The sequence below is a fragment of the Nothobranchius furzeri genome, chromosome 10 (assembly GCF_043380555.1).
Source record: "Nothobranchius furzeri strain GRZ-AD chromosome 10, NfurGRZ-RIMD1, whole genome shotgun sequence".
NCBI classification, from domain to species: domain Eukaryota; kingdom Metazoa; phylum Chordata; class Actinopteri; order Cyprinodontiformes; family Nothobranchiidae; genus Nothobranchius; species Nothobranchius furzeri.
Genome location: NC_091750.1, coordinates 38766339 through 38784588, shown reverse-complemented (window position 1 = coordinate 38784588; position 18250 = coordinate 38766339). Strand labels below are relative to the sequence as shown.

Below are 18250 nucleotides of genomic sequence, written 5' to 3'. Positions count from 1 at the left end.
CACCAACTGTCTGCCATCTATAATCCAGTTTTGAGATCCCTTCCCAGATGCCTCAACGCCCACGCATATCCTGGGCCATCTGACCTCAGGAATTCACATGATAGGGTGGGGCCAGGTTTCACAATGAGCTCACCTGAAACTCTGGCTGAATAGTACCCACACCCACCCTCCCACCTGGGCTCATGTGTTTATGTAGAAGATCATCAGGGGGTCTTTTGTTCCCTCTTCGGGGGGGGAACTCCCACTGGGTTTAAATCATGGACTCTCCACCATTTGACCTTAGAACTGAAGAAGCCTCTCGAATGAGAGGTGAAACGTCTTCAAGCAACTCAAAGAAGTCCAGACGCTTTTCTTTCAAAGCTCATTAGACTACTTGATCAGAAGTTTGTGTTTAGATCTCGTTCCTGCAGGATGAGAGTCTGCGCGGGTAAAGGTGATGTTTGACTCTTTAACCTGATGCACGACGCTTTGAAGCCCTCTGAACCAGATGTTTCTGAGCTGTTCTGACTGATGCTGATGGTAGAGAATAAAAAGCATGGGAATGATGCACGCTGAGTTGGCTTTATCAGAAGCAACCTGCTCGTACGTCTCGTGTTGACGGTTCCCTGAACCCGCGTCTCGTTTCCACAGACCATCACCAAGGTGCTGCTGCTGTACTGCACCATCCTGACCAGGAGCTTCCCGTCCTACTGCGAGAAGGAGAAGACCGTGAGTGCCAACCCTATAGGGTGTTTTTCCAAATGGAGTTTTCGTTGATTCTCCAACTTTCCCAAACGTCCCTGCAGCCGTGTGTCCTGATGAACAACATCCAGCAGATGAGGGTCCTTTTGGAGAGGATGTTTGAATCCATGGGAGCAAAGCAGGTGAGTTAGGAGGTCATTTGTTCCGTCTGTGACTAAAGCTGCATAACCTGGATTACCGTTCACGTTTTACACCAACACACTTCCATCTGCACCACGGTTACTAACGCAAAAGTTGTTGCAGGAGTTTAACTTTTAGAGGATTTATTTACAAATTAATCTGGGATTAAAGTTCTTTAACTAATCAAACATATGTTTTATTCCACATGACGACATCGTTTCTAAATGAAATTCTGAGGGAAAAGGGACTCAGAGTGGTCCTGCTTCCTTTACATTCACGGTTTTAAAAGTTTGATGTGAAATTCTCTGGAAAGAAAGCAAATTGGTTATTTATTCAAGACAAAAAGCTTGTAAACAAGCCAAATACCAAAGTAGAGCCGACGCAGAACGATTATCTCATCTGAGTGTGTTTTTGTGCAGCTCACAGCTGAGGAGCAGCGGGTACGTCTGGGATTATTTCACTCCTTCCTGTTGTTTGTCTGCAGATGAACCCTTTCCTCCTGTTTAGACATCCACTCTCCTCTCATTAATAATGAGTCTGGGTCTTTTTAACGTTATTTTTTCTCCTGAAAGCTTGAGAACGAGGAAGAACCCGATGAGGAGGAGGTGGGTCACTTTGTCTCTAAACTCAGATGGAGAGAAAAAAATGAGAACCTCAACTTTCATTCAAAACGTTTAAAGAGGCATTATGGAAGTGTGACAGCCAAAACATGTATAGAAATAATAAATGTCTTCTTCATACATTCTCCTGCAATGCCCTTGTCCTGTAGAATGAGCCCTGGCATTTTTACTGTGATTGCCTGTTTTTCTGTAAAATCACAGAAAAAGAGAGCTGCTCGGGTCGAGCAGGCTGCTTCACGCGCGTTCACGCTCAGGCATCGCCCGTAGCATTTGCTATCCGTAGCTTTAGCAGCAGAGAGAGAGGCAGTGCCACTTTGTCGCTGTTCCTAACGCCTAGTGACAAAGCTAGCTACATTTCTGAGGACCCTTAGCTACTTTCTGTAGAACTTTCTTCTAGATATTTCCTGCTAATTAGCAACAAAATAGTCATTTTCACTCCGAACCGTTCTTTGGTTTGACGTTGTTTCAGCTGTCATCAAGGATATCAATGTTAGATACTGTGAATGTTACTAGAGTGTAGCTCACCTAGTAAGACGTCGGATTCTTGTGCAGAAATCCTGGGTTTGATTCTGGGTGTGAACATCGTTTATTCAGAGTTTCTTTTTTACATTAATGGTATATTTTTTTACAGTAAGATGCCCAAATTTTTATTTGAGACTCGCCGAACGGCATTGAATTCACAGATAAAAAAGATGTGGGTTCAACTTTCATTTTGGAACAATTTTTCAAGCAAGGGAAGGGAATGATCTGAGCATGCAGGAGGACTGACCCATCATAAACCTTTGTCGGCTGTGCTGAAGAGAAAGGTACAGAACCAAATTATTTAATTAATTAGCTGCACGTTCTCCTGTTCTCTGTCCTCCGGGCCACACACACACACACACACACACACACACACACACACACACACACACACACGGCTGTCTCAGCTGTTATTTTTGTTAAGGAGTGTGCACGTACAGCATGCGCACCTCGTGCACGAGCCTACTATTGAAGCTGCCGTTACGCTTTCGGCCTGAGGGGGCAATCATGAGCAGAAAATTTCAAAACTTTGTAAAGTCTCTAATAAATGCATCTTCATTTCTGTGAAATATATAATTGTAACACGCAAAGGTTTGTTTATGGCATTTAAACATATTTTTATTTTTCCATGTAATTATTTAGAAACCGATCATCCTGATTTATTTTGGGTAAAACAGCTGAAGCTCGCTGCACATTTCTGTTTATTATATTTATGAAATCTACCGATGTTGTTTATTTATCAGGTTTTTCAGGATGAAATCTCTTTGATTTGATTAAATAACAGATTCATAAACTAAAAATAAACAAGTAGAAGTCCCATCTGATTCCTAACTTAATCCCAGATTTAAGCCTTGTCTTGTAATTAAAAATGAATCAAATTCTTTATTTAAAAATAAAGTTTCTGCTGCTTTAAAGCCAAAATCACTAATAAAAGTGGTCTTTGTTCCTCATGAGTTAGAATAAAAACTGCTGCTTTCTCGTTGGGATTAATAAAGTTTATGAGATTAAAGTGACTTTTCAGATTTAAAACATGAAGATAAACCAAGTTTTATAAAGTCTGAAGACCTGAAATAAACAGAAGCTTCTCTCTGTCACAAATAAAAATAATCTGTATAATTTCAGATTGTTTTATTAAATCTCAGCAGAGCTTTTATCTTTTTATTAATTTACTTTCTTTTCATGTTTTTTTTTTTGTTTGATGTTTTTGAGTCAGGCGGTCTCCGGCGACGAGGTGGAGGACGACGCGGTGGGTAAACGTTAAAGCACAACTAGAAATGAGCTTCCTGATTGTTTCATTTATTTATTTGTTCATCTTTGGGTTTTTCATTTCGGCCACCTTCAGTCCGATGATTCCAAGGTGAGAATTAGATTTAGCATATTTTTATGAGATATTCTTTTATTGGTTTATTATTTTCTCTTATTTTCTGTTCTTTTCTCGTTTGAAATGCCAGTCTGGCTGCTCAGACTCAGACAGATCGGAGGTAAGTTGGTTGGGTGAAAGTCGTCCTTCTCAGGAGTCGGACCCACAAATAAAATTCAATTCAATTCAAAGATACTTTATTAATCCCAGAGGGAAATTAAGAGTTTCAGTACACACAATTCTGAGATCAGACATGCATAGGCATAGATACATGACAAGAATTGGTGACTGTGGTCATTCGCAACCCCGAGTCGCGCTACCTTAATAGAGATCAGAGTGGTTTACATGAGGATTGAGTCAGGTGGAGGGCAGCTTTGCTCTGCAAAAAAACACCTCAGACAGAAATGCAACAGACTTCAGACATCACACAACATAAGTGTCCACTAGGTGGGGTGGTGGGTTTGGGACTCTCCACACGTCAGTGCCTGCAGCCACGACAAGCAGCGCTCTTCACCTCAGTCTGGACAGGGGAGGAGGTCGTTGGGTTTACAGAGCACAGTGATTCCTGGAATGATTCAGCGGCCTTCACAGCTCGCAGTGCCGCCCAGGCTGGGATAGGGAGACACTTGTCATGGCGACGGCAGCATTCCACATTTCTTCTGAGGGGGAGTAATCACTTCAGCCTCACAGGCTCAAGGGCACCAGATTCAGATAAGACTTGTTTTGGGGACAGACAGAGATAATTTCCTCTCTGTCTTAAAGTTCTGTTGGTCTCAACCCCTCTAGATCCAATAATGGCGTAGATTAATCTATTCCCAACCGTGCTGTCCTGTCAACTCGCTCCTTGATCGAATCCACCTTCTGTGCCAGAGTCTGAATCTCAGCCAAAGTTCCAAGCTTACGACTCCTCTCGACAATTATTTGAGTTTGTGCGTTCACAGTGCGGTGTAATCCATCCGGGATTGAGCCAAAATTCCTCAAAAGCTCATTAATTTTCCGGTAAGCCAGGTAACCGCTCAGGCCAAACAGCAAGAAACCTGACACCAACACCACGAATATCCAGACGTCTTCAGAATCCTCTACAGACAGTTGAGGGAGGCAGATCAGGTTCCACTGTTTCCAGGAGTCCATGATATGCCCAGCTGGCTCTGTCCCAGAGGGGCACCCGGGAGCCCCTTCTCCCGTTCTCATTGTTGAAAAAATGTTGTCGATCGGGTTGAGAGACCAGCTGACCAGGTCCATTTTAATAATTTCCCGTTTCCGGAAACAATGCAGAAGCGCCGTCCACCCAAAGACAGACGAAGAGCCTTGGTATAAGATAGGGAGGAGAGGAGGAAAAAAGCGTCTGAACTCTCCAAGAGCCGGAAAACAGGGACTTATTTCATAATAAGATCCCTAACCCTACTAATTGTGTTCTAATCAGTCAGAGACAGGAAAACGTTTTCAGGACCAGTGAAGCATCACTCCAGTTGTCTTTTTAATTATTTTCTTTTATAAAAGTTCTTGTTTCAGAGAAAAACCTGAAAGTAATGACTAATGTGATCTTTTATGGGTGTTTACCCTCCTCCTACTGCGCATGAATCCCTTAGTCCTGCTTGGATCCTTGGTGTAAAAGTGTTCTGATGGAGCATCCAGGAGGTTCACTCAGAGGAGCCGTACGAGTTCGGCTGCAGGGGACCGGCAGTTCTTTTATTTTAAATAAGTTTGTTTCAAACATTCGTTTAAAATGTTTGTTAGGACCAGGAGGGCCTAAAGGGGCAACGAGACATTAATCCTTTAGTGGAACCGTTGACTTGGTTGATGTAGCACCTTCTAGAGTCCTGGAACCCCCCAAGGTGCTTTACAACACAGTCATTCACACACTAGTGGTGATGAGCTACGATGTAGCCACAGCTGCCCTGGCACCACCGGTCCCTTTGAACACCACCAGCAGGCAACGGGGCTTAAGCGTCTGGCTCAAGGACACAATGACAGACTGAGCGGGGCTCGAACCTGCAACCCAGACATCATCGTGTTCTTTCTGATTCCCAGATTTTATTTATATTTTCAGGTTTTTGTTGCTCAACGGTCTTTTTTCATGCAGAGGGTGGGTGTGTCCATGAATACTAAAACCGTCCCACTCTTCTTTGATCTGTCCCCTCTCAGGTCGACAACAAAGAGAAGGAGAAGGTTGGTTGGTGTAAAGATTCAAGTACATAATATAAAATCAGACCATTAGTTGTTGTTAGTCTTGTGGTTGGGACGCAGATTAGTTGTATGAAGTGTCCAGGAGAGGTTTTTCCAACAGAGCTTCTGGGAACATGCTTTTAATCTGAAAGGATTGGAAAGACGTCCTGTAAAAATGGAGATTTAATTTTAATCTTTGATCATTAAGCATGTTTTTTGGAGCCTTTCCTCAGCCCCCCCCACCCCCACCCACCCACCCACACACACACACACCGTATCATTTCTGCCTCAAATCTTTATTTGTTTGATGGTTTAATCTCTTTTGTCCTTCGTTGGTTCATTTCTTTGGTGAAAAGCTTGAAGAGGAAAAGGTGAGCCATAAATATTCACAGTTTTTAGAGTAGAATACATTTTTAGGTGGGTTTTTTTTCTTACTTCCTGTTTTCTTTTTTCTGTCTCTAGTCTGAGTCCAGGAAGGAAAAGGTGTGTTTGCAGCTTGTTGGGGTGTAACTGTGAAGCTCCCGCTTCCTTAAGTGTTTTTCACGACCACAAAAGAAACCTAGATTTGGTCTAGGTGGGTTACGGGGTTCTTCTGGGGCCGATCGTGTTCAGAGCATCCAAATGTTTCTGCTTCCTGTCTGGGTGGAGAGTCTCTTGTTGGAGTTTACTGAGGCTGAAAACCTGAGAGCATCTCTACCGTCACTGCAGCAAAGAAGCTTTCTGCTCCTGCTGCAAATAAGGTTCCAGTAAAAAGGCTGCAGATGATTTAGATGATCGGATATCAAGATAATCAGTCAGACCTGATATTTTATAATTGGGTTAGAAACAGATTTGGTCTTCTGCTGGATTAAACAGCAACATGTGAGCTCATTAAGAAAGCAGCTGTGAGAACATCTTGTTAGACATGAAGGACAAAAAGAGAGAGAGATAATTGCTGTGCTCCGAACGCCCTGAAGAGCGTCAGAGAAACTGTTCAGGAGAGAAATACTGAAACGGGTCAACGTGAAGCTCACCGGTCGACTGTTTCTCATTCATCTCAGTTTTTTGGTCCAGTTGGGCTTCAGAGTCCGCAGGTTCCTAACTCGCCTCGGAGCACATGAGAAATGAACCTGCTGCTGCTGTTGTTGTTGTTGTTGTTGTTGTTGTTGCTGCCCATGGATGTTTGCTCACTTTCACATGTGTGTCCTTACAGACTGAGAAGAAGGACAAAGAGAAGCAGGTTGGTTTGTTTCTGATCTGCAGAAAGTCGTCCATCTCTGTAGCGGCAGAGACTTTTACATCAACTTTATATTCATGGCTGGTTTCACAGCATTTAAGAGCTTTTTCATCTTTTCGTTCCTGTGTTTGCTCAAAGGAGGAGGCTCGCAGCAAACAGGTGGGAGCTAGATAACCTGCACGGGTTTCATTTCTTTAATAATAAATTATTATTTTATATCTAAGAACAAGAAATCTGATCATTTCACCAGAACTTATGCAGTATGGCTGTGTGTGTGTGTGTGTGTGTGTGCCTGTGTGTGCGTGTGTGTGTGTGCGTGCCTGTGTGTGTGTGCATGTGTGTGTGCATGCCTGTGTGCGCGCACGTGTGTGTGTGCACGTGTATGTGTATATGTGTGTATGTGTGTGCGCGCACATGTGTGTATGTTTGTGTGTGTGTGCGCGCGTGTGTGTGTGTGCATGCGTGTGTGTATGTGTGCCTGTGTGTGTGTGCGTATGTGCGCACGTGTGTGTGCCTGTGTGTGTGTGCATGCGTGTGTGTATGCGTGCCTGTGTGTGTGTGCATGCGTGTGTGTATGCGTGCCTGTGTGTGTGTGCATGCATGTGTGTATGCGTGCCTGTGTGTGTGTGCGTATGTGCGCGCGTGTGCGTGCGTGTGTGTGCGTGCGTATGTGTACGCGCGCGCGCGTGTGTGTGTGTGTGTATGCCTGTGTGCGTGTGTGTTCGTGTGTGTGCGCGCGTGTGTGTATGCCTGTGTGTGTGCGCGTGTGTGTGTATGCCGTAGTTTTAGCAGTTCTGTCTGCTGACTCTGTTTACGTGCAGATTTCCCAGAATCATTATTCCCATTTTCCAGAAGTCCTTATCTAGCTGAGGCGTGTGTTTTTATGCTTTAAGCCCAATAATTAGGCTTGTAAAGGCGGTCGTTTGATGATGTGTTTATTTGTTTTTGGTGTGTTGTTTATCCCAACAGGCTAAAGACGAAGTCAACAAGGTTTGTTTGCTCAGTCTGAGTTAAATTTCCCCACCCACGTTCCTGCAGCTCAGCAGAGCTCCACCACAGAAACTAAGTGACTTGTGCTGTTTAAGTAAAAGGGCTTAGATCATGAAAAATCCGTCATTTCCTCGTGAGAAATACCCAGATCCAAAACCTTTTTGCTGCATTCATGCATGTTCCCGTCTCAGCTTTGATTTGGTCCTTGGAAAGTTTTTTCCTGCATCCAGGAGGAATGAGCCCGCTTTAGTCATCAGGCGTTTCTCCTCCTCCTGAATCTGGTCTCAGTTCTTAAACCTGGATTTCTGACATTTTACTTCTGCACCAGGGACAAAACGCCGCTGTGAGTCCAAAGTTGCATGTAATGGCCACTCATGGCTAGGCGTTTGACGTGACTAGTGACTCGGTATTCCAGCCGTTCGAGTGCCAGACTGACTTGTAGTTTTGCACAAGTTCACCTCCCGGTCGCTGCACTAACTTTTTTCTTCTTTTTGAGCTACACTTGCCAGTCGGATGTTTTCAACCCTTTTATAGGTAAACTGTTTAAAACATAATGTGAGGTGAGCAGAGTCAATCAACTCATGCTGCTTGGAAACGACCAAATTCACATTAGACACACAATATTTAGCAGAAAATAATCAACATAAAAAATTATGAAGCGCTTTACAAAAAAACAAAATTACTATAAAATATAAAAATTGGGAAAAGTTAAAAATGTGAGGAAAGGGAAAAAGTTCTGTGAAAAACAAAAGTAATTTAAAAAATACTGCAGAGATTTTTATATCCTGTAGACCTCTTCTTTCCTTCTGTTTGAACTTTTGCTCCATTTTCTTTGTTCGCTGTCTCATTTTTCCTTTTGTTGTTTTTCTATTTTACTTTCTGTCTTTGTGGGAAGACTGAAGCTGCTGCTGCTGTCACTAAGGTATGTGTGCGCGTGTGTGTGCGTGTGTGTGTGTGTGTGTGTGTGTGTGTGTGTGTTGTTCACCTCTTATGATATTAAAGTGAGTTTTTACCATTTTTTGCATTTTCCTGTTTTTAAATCCCAGATGTTTGCATCATGCCCTCAGTTGCACCACAATAAGAGTATAAACGTTTGTTTTTGATGACGGTTGATCTTTGTTTTACGACCCGCGTCTTTCATCACAGCAAAAGATGTTTTTCTGTTTCTGAAAACCCAAAAACCACATGAATTATTTATTATTTCTCGTTTAATCGTGACAAGTAGCTAGCTACTCAACATCTCCTCTAGTATCGGAGATCTCTGGGAACTTCTCTAGGACATTTCAGTCATACGTGCACTCTCATGCACCCATAAATATGTTTGACAGTGGAGGTTCACATAAATGCAGCTGTGCATTTTAATACTGGACTCAAACCAAACAGGCCACCTTTCATCTCACTCAGAATTAACATGCAGGAGACTCCAGCGCTGTCACTTGAAAGTCACGGACCCCTTTTAGTCCACTTCCATGTTCTGGCAGCGTGCCAGGCGTCTTCTGGCTAATAACACTTCCAGAGTTCTGGATGAAACGCTTTCCATAAAAAGCTGTTTGGGACGCGTCATCTGCTGGCTGCTGGACGGTCTGAGTCCGCCCAGGTCCTGCATGCTAATGCGCTGCAGCCTTCAGATTTAATGGTTGGCTGTTGTGAGGCTGCTGAAGGCCGCTCCGTCCTGCAGGAGACCGCAGCTCCTTCTCTGGAGTTAAAGTCGGTCAGCAGCAGCTCAGATGCAAGTTTTTAAGTAATCGGAAAGTTGTAGGATCGATTCCGGCTATCAGCGGAGAAAGCTGCTATTGTGTCCTTGGGTGAGACACTTTACGCCCTTTGCCTGCTGGTGGTGGTCGTGCTCAGCAGTCTCACCTCTGCCAGTGCCCCCAGGGCAGCTGTGGCTACGTTGTAGCTCATCACCACCAGAGTGTGGATGTGTGTGTGCATGGGTGGATGATTGATTGTGTTGTAAAGTGTCTCGGGGGGTTGCGGAACTCGTTATTTGCTCGTGTAGGTATTGATTTTGTGGTAGATTTAGTGTTTTTGCCGCGTCTGTGAAGAACTTTGGTTGCTATCAAAGTAAAGATCGAGTCACCAAAACAGCCTATTTACCGTGATTCTGCATTATTAGTGTTGAGCGTTCTCTTCCAGATGTCTCCAGGCGTTCAAACACAAGAGAGAAAAGCTCAGATTCTACTTCCTGTTTCAGCCCCTCACGTTTCTGAATACTCACTTGAGCTTGAGGAAATGACTGGAGTGTTTTGTTGAGACACTCCTGATGAAAGAGCTCCTCTTCCGTCTCCGTGGATTCCTCACAGCTGAAAATGCATGTATGTCTTTGCTGCTGCAGCACTCTGCACTCCGAGTCTCTCTGGCGTTTGACAGAGCGTCTCCCCTGCTGAGATCCGTTCTGCATGCTGGTGTTTCCTGATGGAGAACTGTTAAACAGCTGTGGTGACTATCCACACCTACCTTTAGTCACACTTGGTGCGGGTGGAGGCAATGACTCGCTGCAACGGTATTGTCCAGACAGACGAAAGGTGCATTTGGGCTTGTATTCCCATGATCAGGAGTGCACAGTTCAGCGTGGCGTTTTCTTACTGAGATTCATGCAAACGATGAAAATTATAACGGCTAATTTGTGTAATGAAAACCAATAAAGCAGCAAAATCCGTGTGACCTGCCACCTTTACACTTCTAGACTCCACAGTGCCACCAGTGGTTGAAAGAGATCAGAGGTGTGGACTCCAGTCACATGACTTGGACTCGAATCAGACTTGAGTCATGACTTCTGACTTGACTTGATAAAATCTATAAAGACTTACGACTTGACTCTGACTTAACGTCAGCGACTTGCGACTTGAATCAACTTGCATCCGTTGACTTGATGATGACTTGAGCATATTTGATATTTTAGCACAAAAGTGGCCCGACATGGACAAAAACCATGGATCGTTCTTGGTTCTGGGTTTGATTTACTGCTGAGTGCAGCAGCACTTTGTTTATCGTCTATTTCAATTTCTGCTGTTTGACTAAATAAATGAAGCTTTAAGAAGTTTTATTTCTGGAATTTATTTATTATCATCGTCATTAAAAAGAAGTTGGACAGATGACTTGATTATGACTAGAAAATTCTACGTTTTGGACTTGGACTTGACTTGGACTTCCACATCATTGACTTTGGACTCGACTTGAACTCAGGGACATAATTTTCACTTTAGAAGTGGGGGGGACACGGGGGGGGGGGGGCGGTATCTTTACAGTATGCTCTGATGGGAAACAGGCTTCAACACAAACAGTTGTTTTCCGCTTGGTCCTAGAGCTCAACCAGTGTCAATTTAATATAGCGTAATATTGTTTTTGGATGGTAAAAATTGCAGGGGTCAAAGCTTGACTTTGGAAAAAGTGGGGGGGACATGTCCCCCCTGTCCCCCCCAAAAATTACGTCCATGAGCGTAATATTGTTTTTGGATGGTAAAAAGTGCAGGGGTCAAACCTTGACTTTGGAAAAAGTGGGGGGTCATGCCCCCCCAAATTACATCCATGCTTGAACTTGATTGTCTTTGGCTTGCACTTGACTCGAGACTTGACTGGAAAGACTTGTGACTTGCAAAGCAGTGACTTGGTCACTTCGAAAGAAATATAAACCAAGTGCAACAAACGTAAACCAGATTATAATCTAACCCAGAACAATATTGGCTCCTACACAGACTGGTGAACATGGATGGGTGATTTTACTGTTCGACTCACGGCTGGAGGCGCAGATTCACGTCTGGTTTACAGCAGCAGAACTACTAGTGTTAGTGTCTAGCTGACAATGCTGCACTTTTGTTTGAACATCCTTGTATCATTATGTTCCATTAGATTATTTTGTGTATCTTTTCTTGACCTTACTTGAGATAAATGCACTAAAACCAGCTGATGTCTCCTTTTCAAACCGAACTGAGGCTCGTCAACGACAAACAAGATTTTGGTGAAACAATAATCCCACAAGTGCTCGCTGCTGGGGTCTGGCCTTGCAGGAGTGGAGCGGGACAGCGTGCGCCTCATCAGACGCTCAGCCTGGTTGTGGCTGCAGAACCGACCCTAAGCGTGTGACTTAACCCGTCTTCCTGTGTTGCAGCTGGATACGGAAGCTGCTGACATCCTCAATGACCTGCAGGTGAAGCTCAGCACCATCCTGGACAACTTGAGCGTCATCTTCGCCAAAAGGTAACACTCACGTCCTGTTTCAACCTGAATGCTGGGGTCAAAGTTCATGAACAAACAGAAGGAGCTGTTTGTGCTAAAGCTGATCTCCTCTCTCCAGCTTCCAGACTCGTATAAACGGCTGCGTGCGTCAGATGGCAGAGATCTTGTACCAGATGAAAGGCCCGCCCAACCAGAACACCGCAGAGGCAGATGCCGACTCCACGCTGAGGCCCCTCATGGAGTTCCTGGATGAGAAGTAAGCTGCTGTGAAGCGAACCAAAGGCAGTAGCGATGGGAATTCCGGCTCTTTTTAGAGAGCCGGTTCTTTTGGCTCCCAAGTGGCTCCTCAGATTTTCTGTTGCGTTGAGTACATTTAGAACCAAAATAATGCAAAACTATATGTAAAATAATTTACTAATGTAAAAATAATGCAATATATCAAACTTAATTTCTATGGATTTAATAACTGAACACTTTAATCCACTTTCCGTCCGCTGGCGCTCATTTTCTCACCGTCTTCGTCGCACTCTCCTCTCTCTCGCTCGCCTTTTTCCTCTTCCTCATTCCCTCTCGTCTCCCTCCACCTGCATGTGCTCTGCTGTGTGTCTGAGTCTGATCCTCCCTCTTTCCCGCCCCCACTGCTCTGACCAATCGCCTGCAGCTTTCACCAAAGCAAGAGGGAAGGGGGGAGGGGACGGCTCCCAATGACGAGCCGGCTCCCGTCGTTCACTTCAAAGAGCCGGCTCTTAGAGCCGGTTCGTTCGTGACCGGCACATCACTAAAAGGCAGACGGAAGAGAAACCCAGAAATGGATCAAATGTTTCTTCAGCAGAGAATTGAATGCGTTTGTGTTTTTGCTGCTGAGCCCATGAGCGTTATTATTCTTATATTGCTGTTATTGGATGATTATTATGAATTCACGATGAACCGCTTTTAAAAGAAGCTTCCTTTTTCTCCTCCTGTGCTCCAGGCTCAGCATCTTCGCTGACATCTGTGAGAAAACGGTGCTGAAGCGGATCCTGAAGGATCTGTGGAAGCTCGTCCTGAGCAGCCTGGAGAAGACGGTCGTCCTTCCTCAGAGCAACGACAGCCTGGTGAGAGCAAACTGAACCCCAACAAGGCCTCGGGCGTTCACTAGAAGTTAAAGCCTAAAGTCAACACAGCAACACAGTTTTTACATGTTCTTTCCTAGACCTGCGTCCTCCGAGTCACACTCACGTCCATAATTACCCACAGTGCACCAGACTAATGAGCAATGTGGTTTTCATAACTAACCCCAACTCTGCTGACCTCTGCTGGTGGAGCTATGTGTTTCTCTTTCATGCTAAACAGGTTAAGAACCCTAACCCTTCTCTGTGTTTACAGGGAGCCCAGATCCTCACAGCAGCTAAAGGACTCTCCAATCTAAAGGTAACCCATCAACTGTCAGGCAGAGGAAAAGCAGGCATAACGGACAGATTACAGAAACTGGGATTAGGTGTGGCGGCGCCACGAACAACATCAAAAACAACGACTTGATCTTTTATTCTGTGGAGAAACCAAAGGTGTGATATTAGTTGGAGAGACAGAAGCAAAACATTCATCCATGTTTTGTTTTGATAATATGCACTGATTGGTCGTGACCAGCTGATCTCTGGTCTGGAAACCTGATCTGCTCCTCAGCAGATTTGGTTTCCTGCATCAGCTGACCTGACCTGACCTGACCCAATAATCCCAGCCGGAATGGAAGTAACACTTTCCTGCTTCAGACCAACGTTGGGAGCCGTAACGCATCGTAGAACTGAATCGTTTTGTCTGATGTTTGGATTTGAACTCTGATTTTTAGGGAGGCGAAGCCAGAACTCTGACACCCAAGCAGTGTGCGGTTATCGATGCAGGACTGGAGACGATCAAGGTGGGTGGAGACCCACAGCTGTCTCATTTCTTACGTTGAACAGGTCCCACACGTCCAATCAAACTGCAAAATAAAGGATGCATTTCAGCCGTTTTCTTCTTTCTGCACGTTTTAGAGATCATTGTTTTTTCCTTCCCTTCAGCAATACTTCCACGCTGGTGGGAACGGGCTGAAGAAGGCGTTTGTGGAGAAAAGTCCCGAGCTTGCGTCGCTGCGTTACGCCCTGTCGCTTTATTCCCAGAGCACCGACGCTCTGATCAAGACTTTCGTCACAACGCAACATTCCCAAGGTGATCCCAGATACTTCCTGGAAATGAGCTGGAATGATCTTGGTGCTTATTTCCTTTCTGTTGTTGTCTTCTTCCTCTCAGTGCACGACGGGATGGGCATCAGAATCACCGGCAGCGAGAAGATCAGACCTGACGGTTGGTTCTTTTTTCTTTGGTTTGTTCTAAAGAATTCTAATATCAACCAAATCTTTTATTTTATTTTATATTTAATCTAAAACCAGAGGAGTGAACACAAGTCAGACTTTGTCGTTTCTTCCCATCACCCCCTAAGGACGGCTTGGATCTGTTTCTAATCTAAGTTTTATTTGTAGTGAATAATTCCACTCTAAGCAAACATAGAAGCACAACATTTTACTTTGAATTGTGTTCAGATGTGAATCAAGTCTGACTAAATGATATGTTTAGAGCATCGCGTCCACCTTCTTATCATCAGTGACTTGTTTTTGTTTTTACTTTGTCGTTCATTTATAAATCCGTTTGAACGACCTGTTCAAGACTCGGAAGCAAAGTTTAGGACGTGACTCAAAACTTGAGTTGAGACACAAAGACTTGGTCTCATTTCTGCTCAAGTCCAAAAGGTTTAAAATAAAACAATAATTAATACAGGAATAATAAAAGTTTGTTGTGTTTATGAAAGAATTAATACAAATTTCAGCTTTACGCTAAAATGTGTCGTTTCAACTTCACAAACACAATAAACGGTTGGCCTTAAACGTCAAATTAGATGTATCCAGATTAAACGTCCGCTTCATAAACCCGGCAGCGTTCTGCATCCAGAGTCAGGATTAGTACCTCCATCTTAAACCTGACATATCCAGTCCTACGCAAGTCTGCTGCCCCCTGGTGGAGGACCTACAGGTGGGCCAATTTGACTTCTTCATCACTAAAATATTGTTTTACATTTACATAATAAAACATATGTGCTTTAGTAACGTTAGCCAATAGATAACATTTTTTAATCTTTTTTTTCATATTTTATTTTTCACTCATGTTTAAAAACCTGATGAAGAACTGAAAGGGAGAAAAAAGGGCCGATAATGGTAGCAATATTGAAGTGACTGTGTGTATTTTGCCAGGCGATAGGGGGCAGTAGATACCAAAATCACTGCAAGCAAGCATTATTTTGTGTTCAAGTAAGACTTTACCAATGGATGGCCATTAGGGTCAAAAATCCCTGGGAAAACGACCTCCAGCAACAGAACAAGAACATCAGATTCCCTTTCATCACTGACAACGAGTGAAGAGGTAAACATGTAAAACAACGTTTCAATCAATCAATCAAAGATACTTTATTAATCCCAGAGGGAAATTAGAGTTTCAGTACACACAATTCAGAGATCAGACATACATGGGCAGGACACATGACTAGAATTGGTGACTGTGGTCATTCGCAACCCTGAGTCGCGCTACCTTAATAGAGATCAGAGGGTTACATGAGGATTGGTTCAGGTGGAGGGAAAAAGGGCACTTCAGAGCTACCCTCCCACCAGGAGGGCAGCTTTGCTCTGCAAAAAAACACCTCACAGATATGCAAGACTTCAGACACCACAACATAACATGAGACTCCAATAGGAAGGCGGGGGGCTGGGATCCTGTTTTCCCCCAGCGAGAGCAGCCGTCTACGGCGCTCAGCCACTGTAGCCACAGGTGGGAGGGAGATCTTGGGAGAAGCGAGGAGCACATTGACTCCTGCAGGTTGATGACCTCGCCAGGCTGAAGTCCACCAATCCGAGGGTGGGGGGGGTGGGGGGGGGGGGTAGGTCGGGTTTTCACAGCATCTGGCTGCATTCCTTCGTGGGGGTTTGTTGCTTACCGCTCGGCTGCCAGGCCGTCAGATTCAGATAACAAGACTTTGTTTGGGTCAGGCTGAGATAATTTTCCTCTCTGCCTTCAGTCTTTAAACTGATCATTTCCAGTCCTTCAGTGAAGTCAATTTAGGTTTTTAAACCTGTCCATACCGTCCGGTGACTCTCCCGAGATGACATCCATTTTGCGCACTAGTACCGGTATCGCAGCTAGAACATTGTCCAGCTCACGATTCACCTCGTGTAGCGTCCCAGTCTGAGAAGTCTCCACACGGACGGTGCTTTCCATGGGTGCGGGCCGCCCTCCAATCGCTCCAGTCTTCCCAAATTTCCAAAAAACCAAATATCCTCCCACTCCAATCAGGAGAAATCCAGTTATCATCAGGCCGAATATCCACACGTCTTCGATATCCTCAATGGACAGCTGGGAGAGGCATATGATCTTCCACTCCTTCCAGGAATCCAGCATATATCCCACCGGGTGTGTCCCCTGTGGACATGTGGGAGCCCCCTGCTCCGTTCTCATTGTTGAAAAAAATCTTATCAATCGCGCTGAATGACCAATTTATCAAATCCATGGTTAAAAATAGGGTTTTTCAGAAGAAATGCAGAGAAGCGCTCTGTGGGCAGACAGGACAAAGAGCCTTGGGAAAAAAAGATAAGGGAGCAAAAAGAGAAGCGTCTGTACTCTGCGAGTGCCAGCTTCATTTATGAATGATGACAGTTTTGTAACCGTTTGTTACAAATCAGTAAATGCATTTTGTCCTCACGGGCTTCCGTAGAAGGAAACATGGCGTCCAATATGGCGTGCATTTCAGAACAGATTTTTATGGTTATGTGTTATGAAACCGGCAATAATTTTCAACAACAGGGCGTTATTTCATTAATTTAAAGGGGCATTATGGAAGTGTGACAGCCAAAACATGAATAGAAATAATAAATGTCTTCTTCATACATTCTCCTGCAATGCCCTGGTCCTGTAGAATGAGCCCTGGCATTTTTACTGTGATTGCCTGTTTTTCTGTAAAATCACAGAAAAAGAGAGATGCTCGGGTCGAGCAGGCTGCTTCACGCGCGTTCACGCTCAGGCATCGCCCGTAGCATTTGCTATCCGTAGCTTTAGCAGCAGAGAGAGAGGCAGTGCCACTTTGTCGCTGTTCCTAACGCCTAGTGACAAAGCTAGCTACATTTCTGAGGACCCTTAGCTACTTTCTGTAGAACTTTCTTCTAGATATTTCCTGCAAATTAGCAACAAAATAGCCATTTTCACTCCAAACTGTTCTTTGAACATTGTTTCAGCTGTCATCAAGGACATAAATGTTACAGATACTAAAGATGTCACTGGCGCTTTAGCTCACCTAGTAAGACGTTGGACTCCCGTGCAGAAGTCCTGGGTTTGATTCTGGATGTGAACATAGTTTATTTAGAGTTTATTTTTTTACATTAATGGTATATTTTTTTACAGTAAGATGCCCACATTTTTATTTGAGACTCGCCGAACGGCATTGAATTCACAGATAAAAAAGATGTGGGTTCAACTTTCATTTTGGAACAATTTTTCAAGCAAGGGAAGGGAATGATCTGAGCATGCAGGAGGACTGACCCATCTTAAACCTTTGTCGGCTGTGCTGAAGAGAAAGGTACAGAACCAAATTATTTAATTAATTAGCTGCGCGTTCTCCTGTCCTCCGGGCCACACACACACACACGGGACTGTCTCAGCTGTTATTTTCGGTAAGCAGTGTGCACGTACAGCATGCGCGCCTCGTGCACGAGCCTACCATTGAAGCTGCCGTTACGCTTTTGGCCTGAGGGGGCAATCACGAGCATAAAAATTCAAACGTCCGAAAAGTCTCTTTAAAACAACATTTTGATGGATATTTCCAGAGATTAATGGTGAAAACTAAACATTGCCACTTTAAAGTAAACAGTTTGTGTTTTATAGGTTCGGGGGTAGAGAAGCCGGTTGGAGAGGCTGTCCTGCAGGTCGACATGATGCTCGGCAAGGAGCGCAAGGTCAACGTTAGAGGTCAGACCGAGAGTTGTTAACACATCAAACTTGTTTATTTTTGGTCCTAACACCTGTTTTCTCTCTCGTGGCTGCTCAGTCATCGCTGTGAATGACATGAAGTGGCAGACATCAGGGATGTTCAGACCTTTTGTAGAGGTCTCCATGGCGGGTCCCTTCCTGGCAGACAAAAAGCGCAAGTTCACCACAAAATCAAAAAACAACAGCTGGACAGCAAAGTTCAATGAGACCTTCCAGTTGTGAGTCTGGAGTTTATAACACCATCAAAAGGGACTGATCGTGTTAGAGAGCATCTGATCCTGAATGTTTGGTCTCCGC

At 44.3% G+C, this 18250-nt stretch overlaps 1 protein-coding gene across 1 annotated transcript in view; it reads left to right on the top strand.

Annotated features, from left to right (window-relative positions):
• LOC107386073 (protein unc-13 homolog B) overlaps positions 1 to 18250 on the top strand; it is a 51092-nt gene that overhangs the window by 32552 nt on the left and 290 nt on the right. Inside the window, exons 22-32 of the mRNA XM_070555645.1 lie at positions 631 to 708; positions 786 to 863; positions 11847 to 11935; positions 12033 to 12170; positions 12885 to 13008; positions 13280 to 13324; positions 13740 to 13808; positions 13951 to 14098; positions 14180 to 14233; positions 17849 to 17932; positions 18012 to 18171. Coding sequence (XP_070411746.1) covers positions 631 to 708; positions 786 to 863; positions 11847 to 11935; positions 12033 to 12170; positions 12885 to 13008; positions 13280 to 13324; positions 13740 to 13808; positions 13951 to 14098; positions 14180 to 14233; positions 17849 to 17932; positions 18012 to 18171 — 1067 coding nt within the window. The remainder of the gene's footprint in view (positions 1 to 630; positions 709 to 785; positions 864 to 11846; positions 11936 to 12032; positions 12171 to 12884; positions 13009 to 13279; positions 13325 to 13739; positions 13809 to 13950; positions 14099 to 14179; positions 14234 to 17848; positions 17933 to 18011; positions 18172 to 18250) is intronic.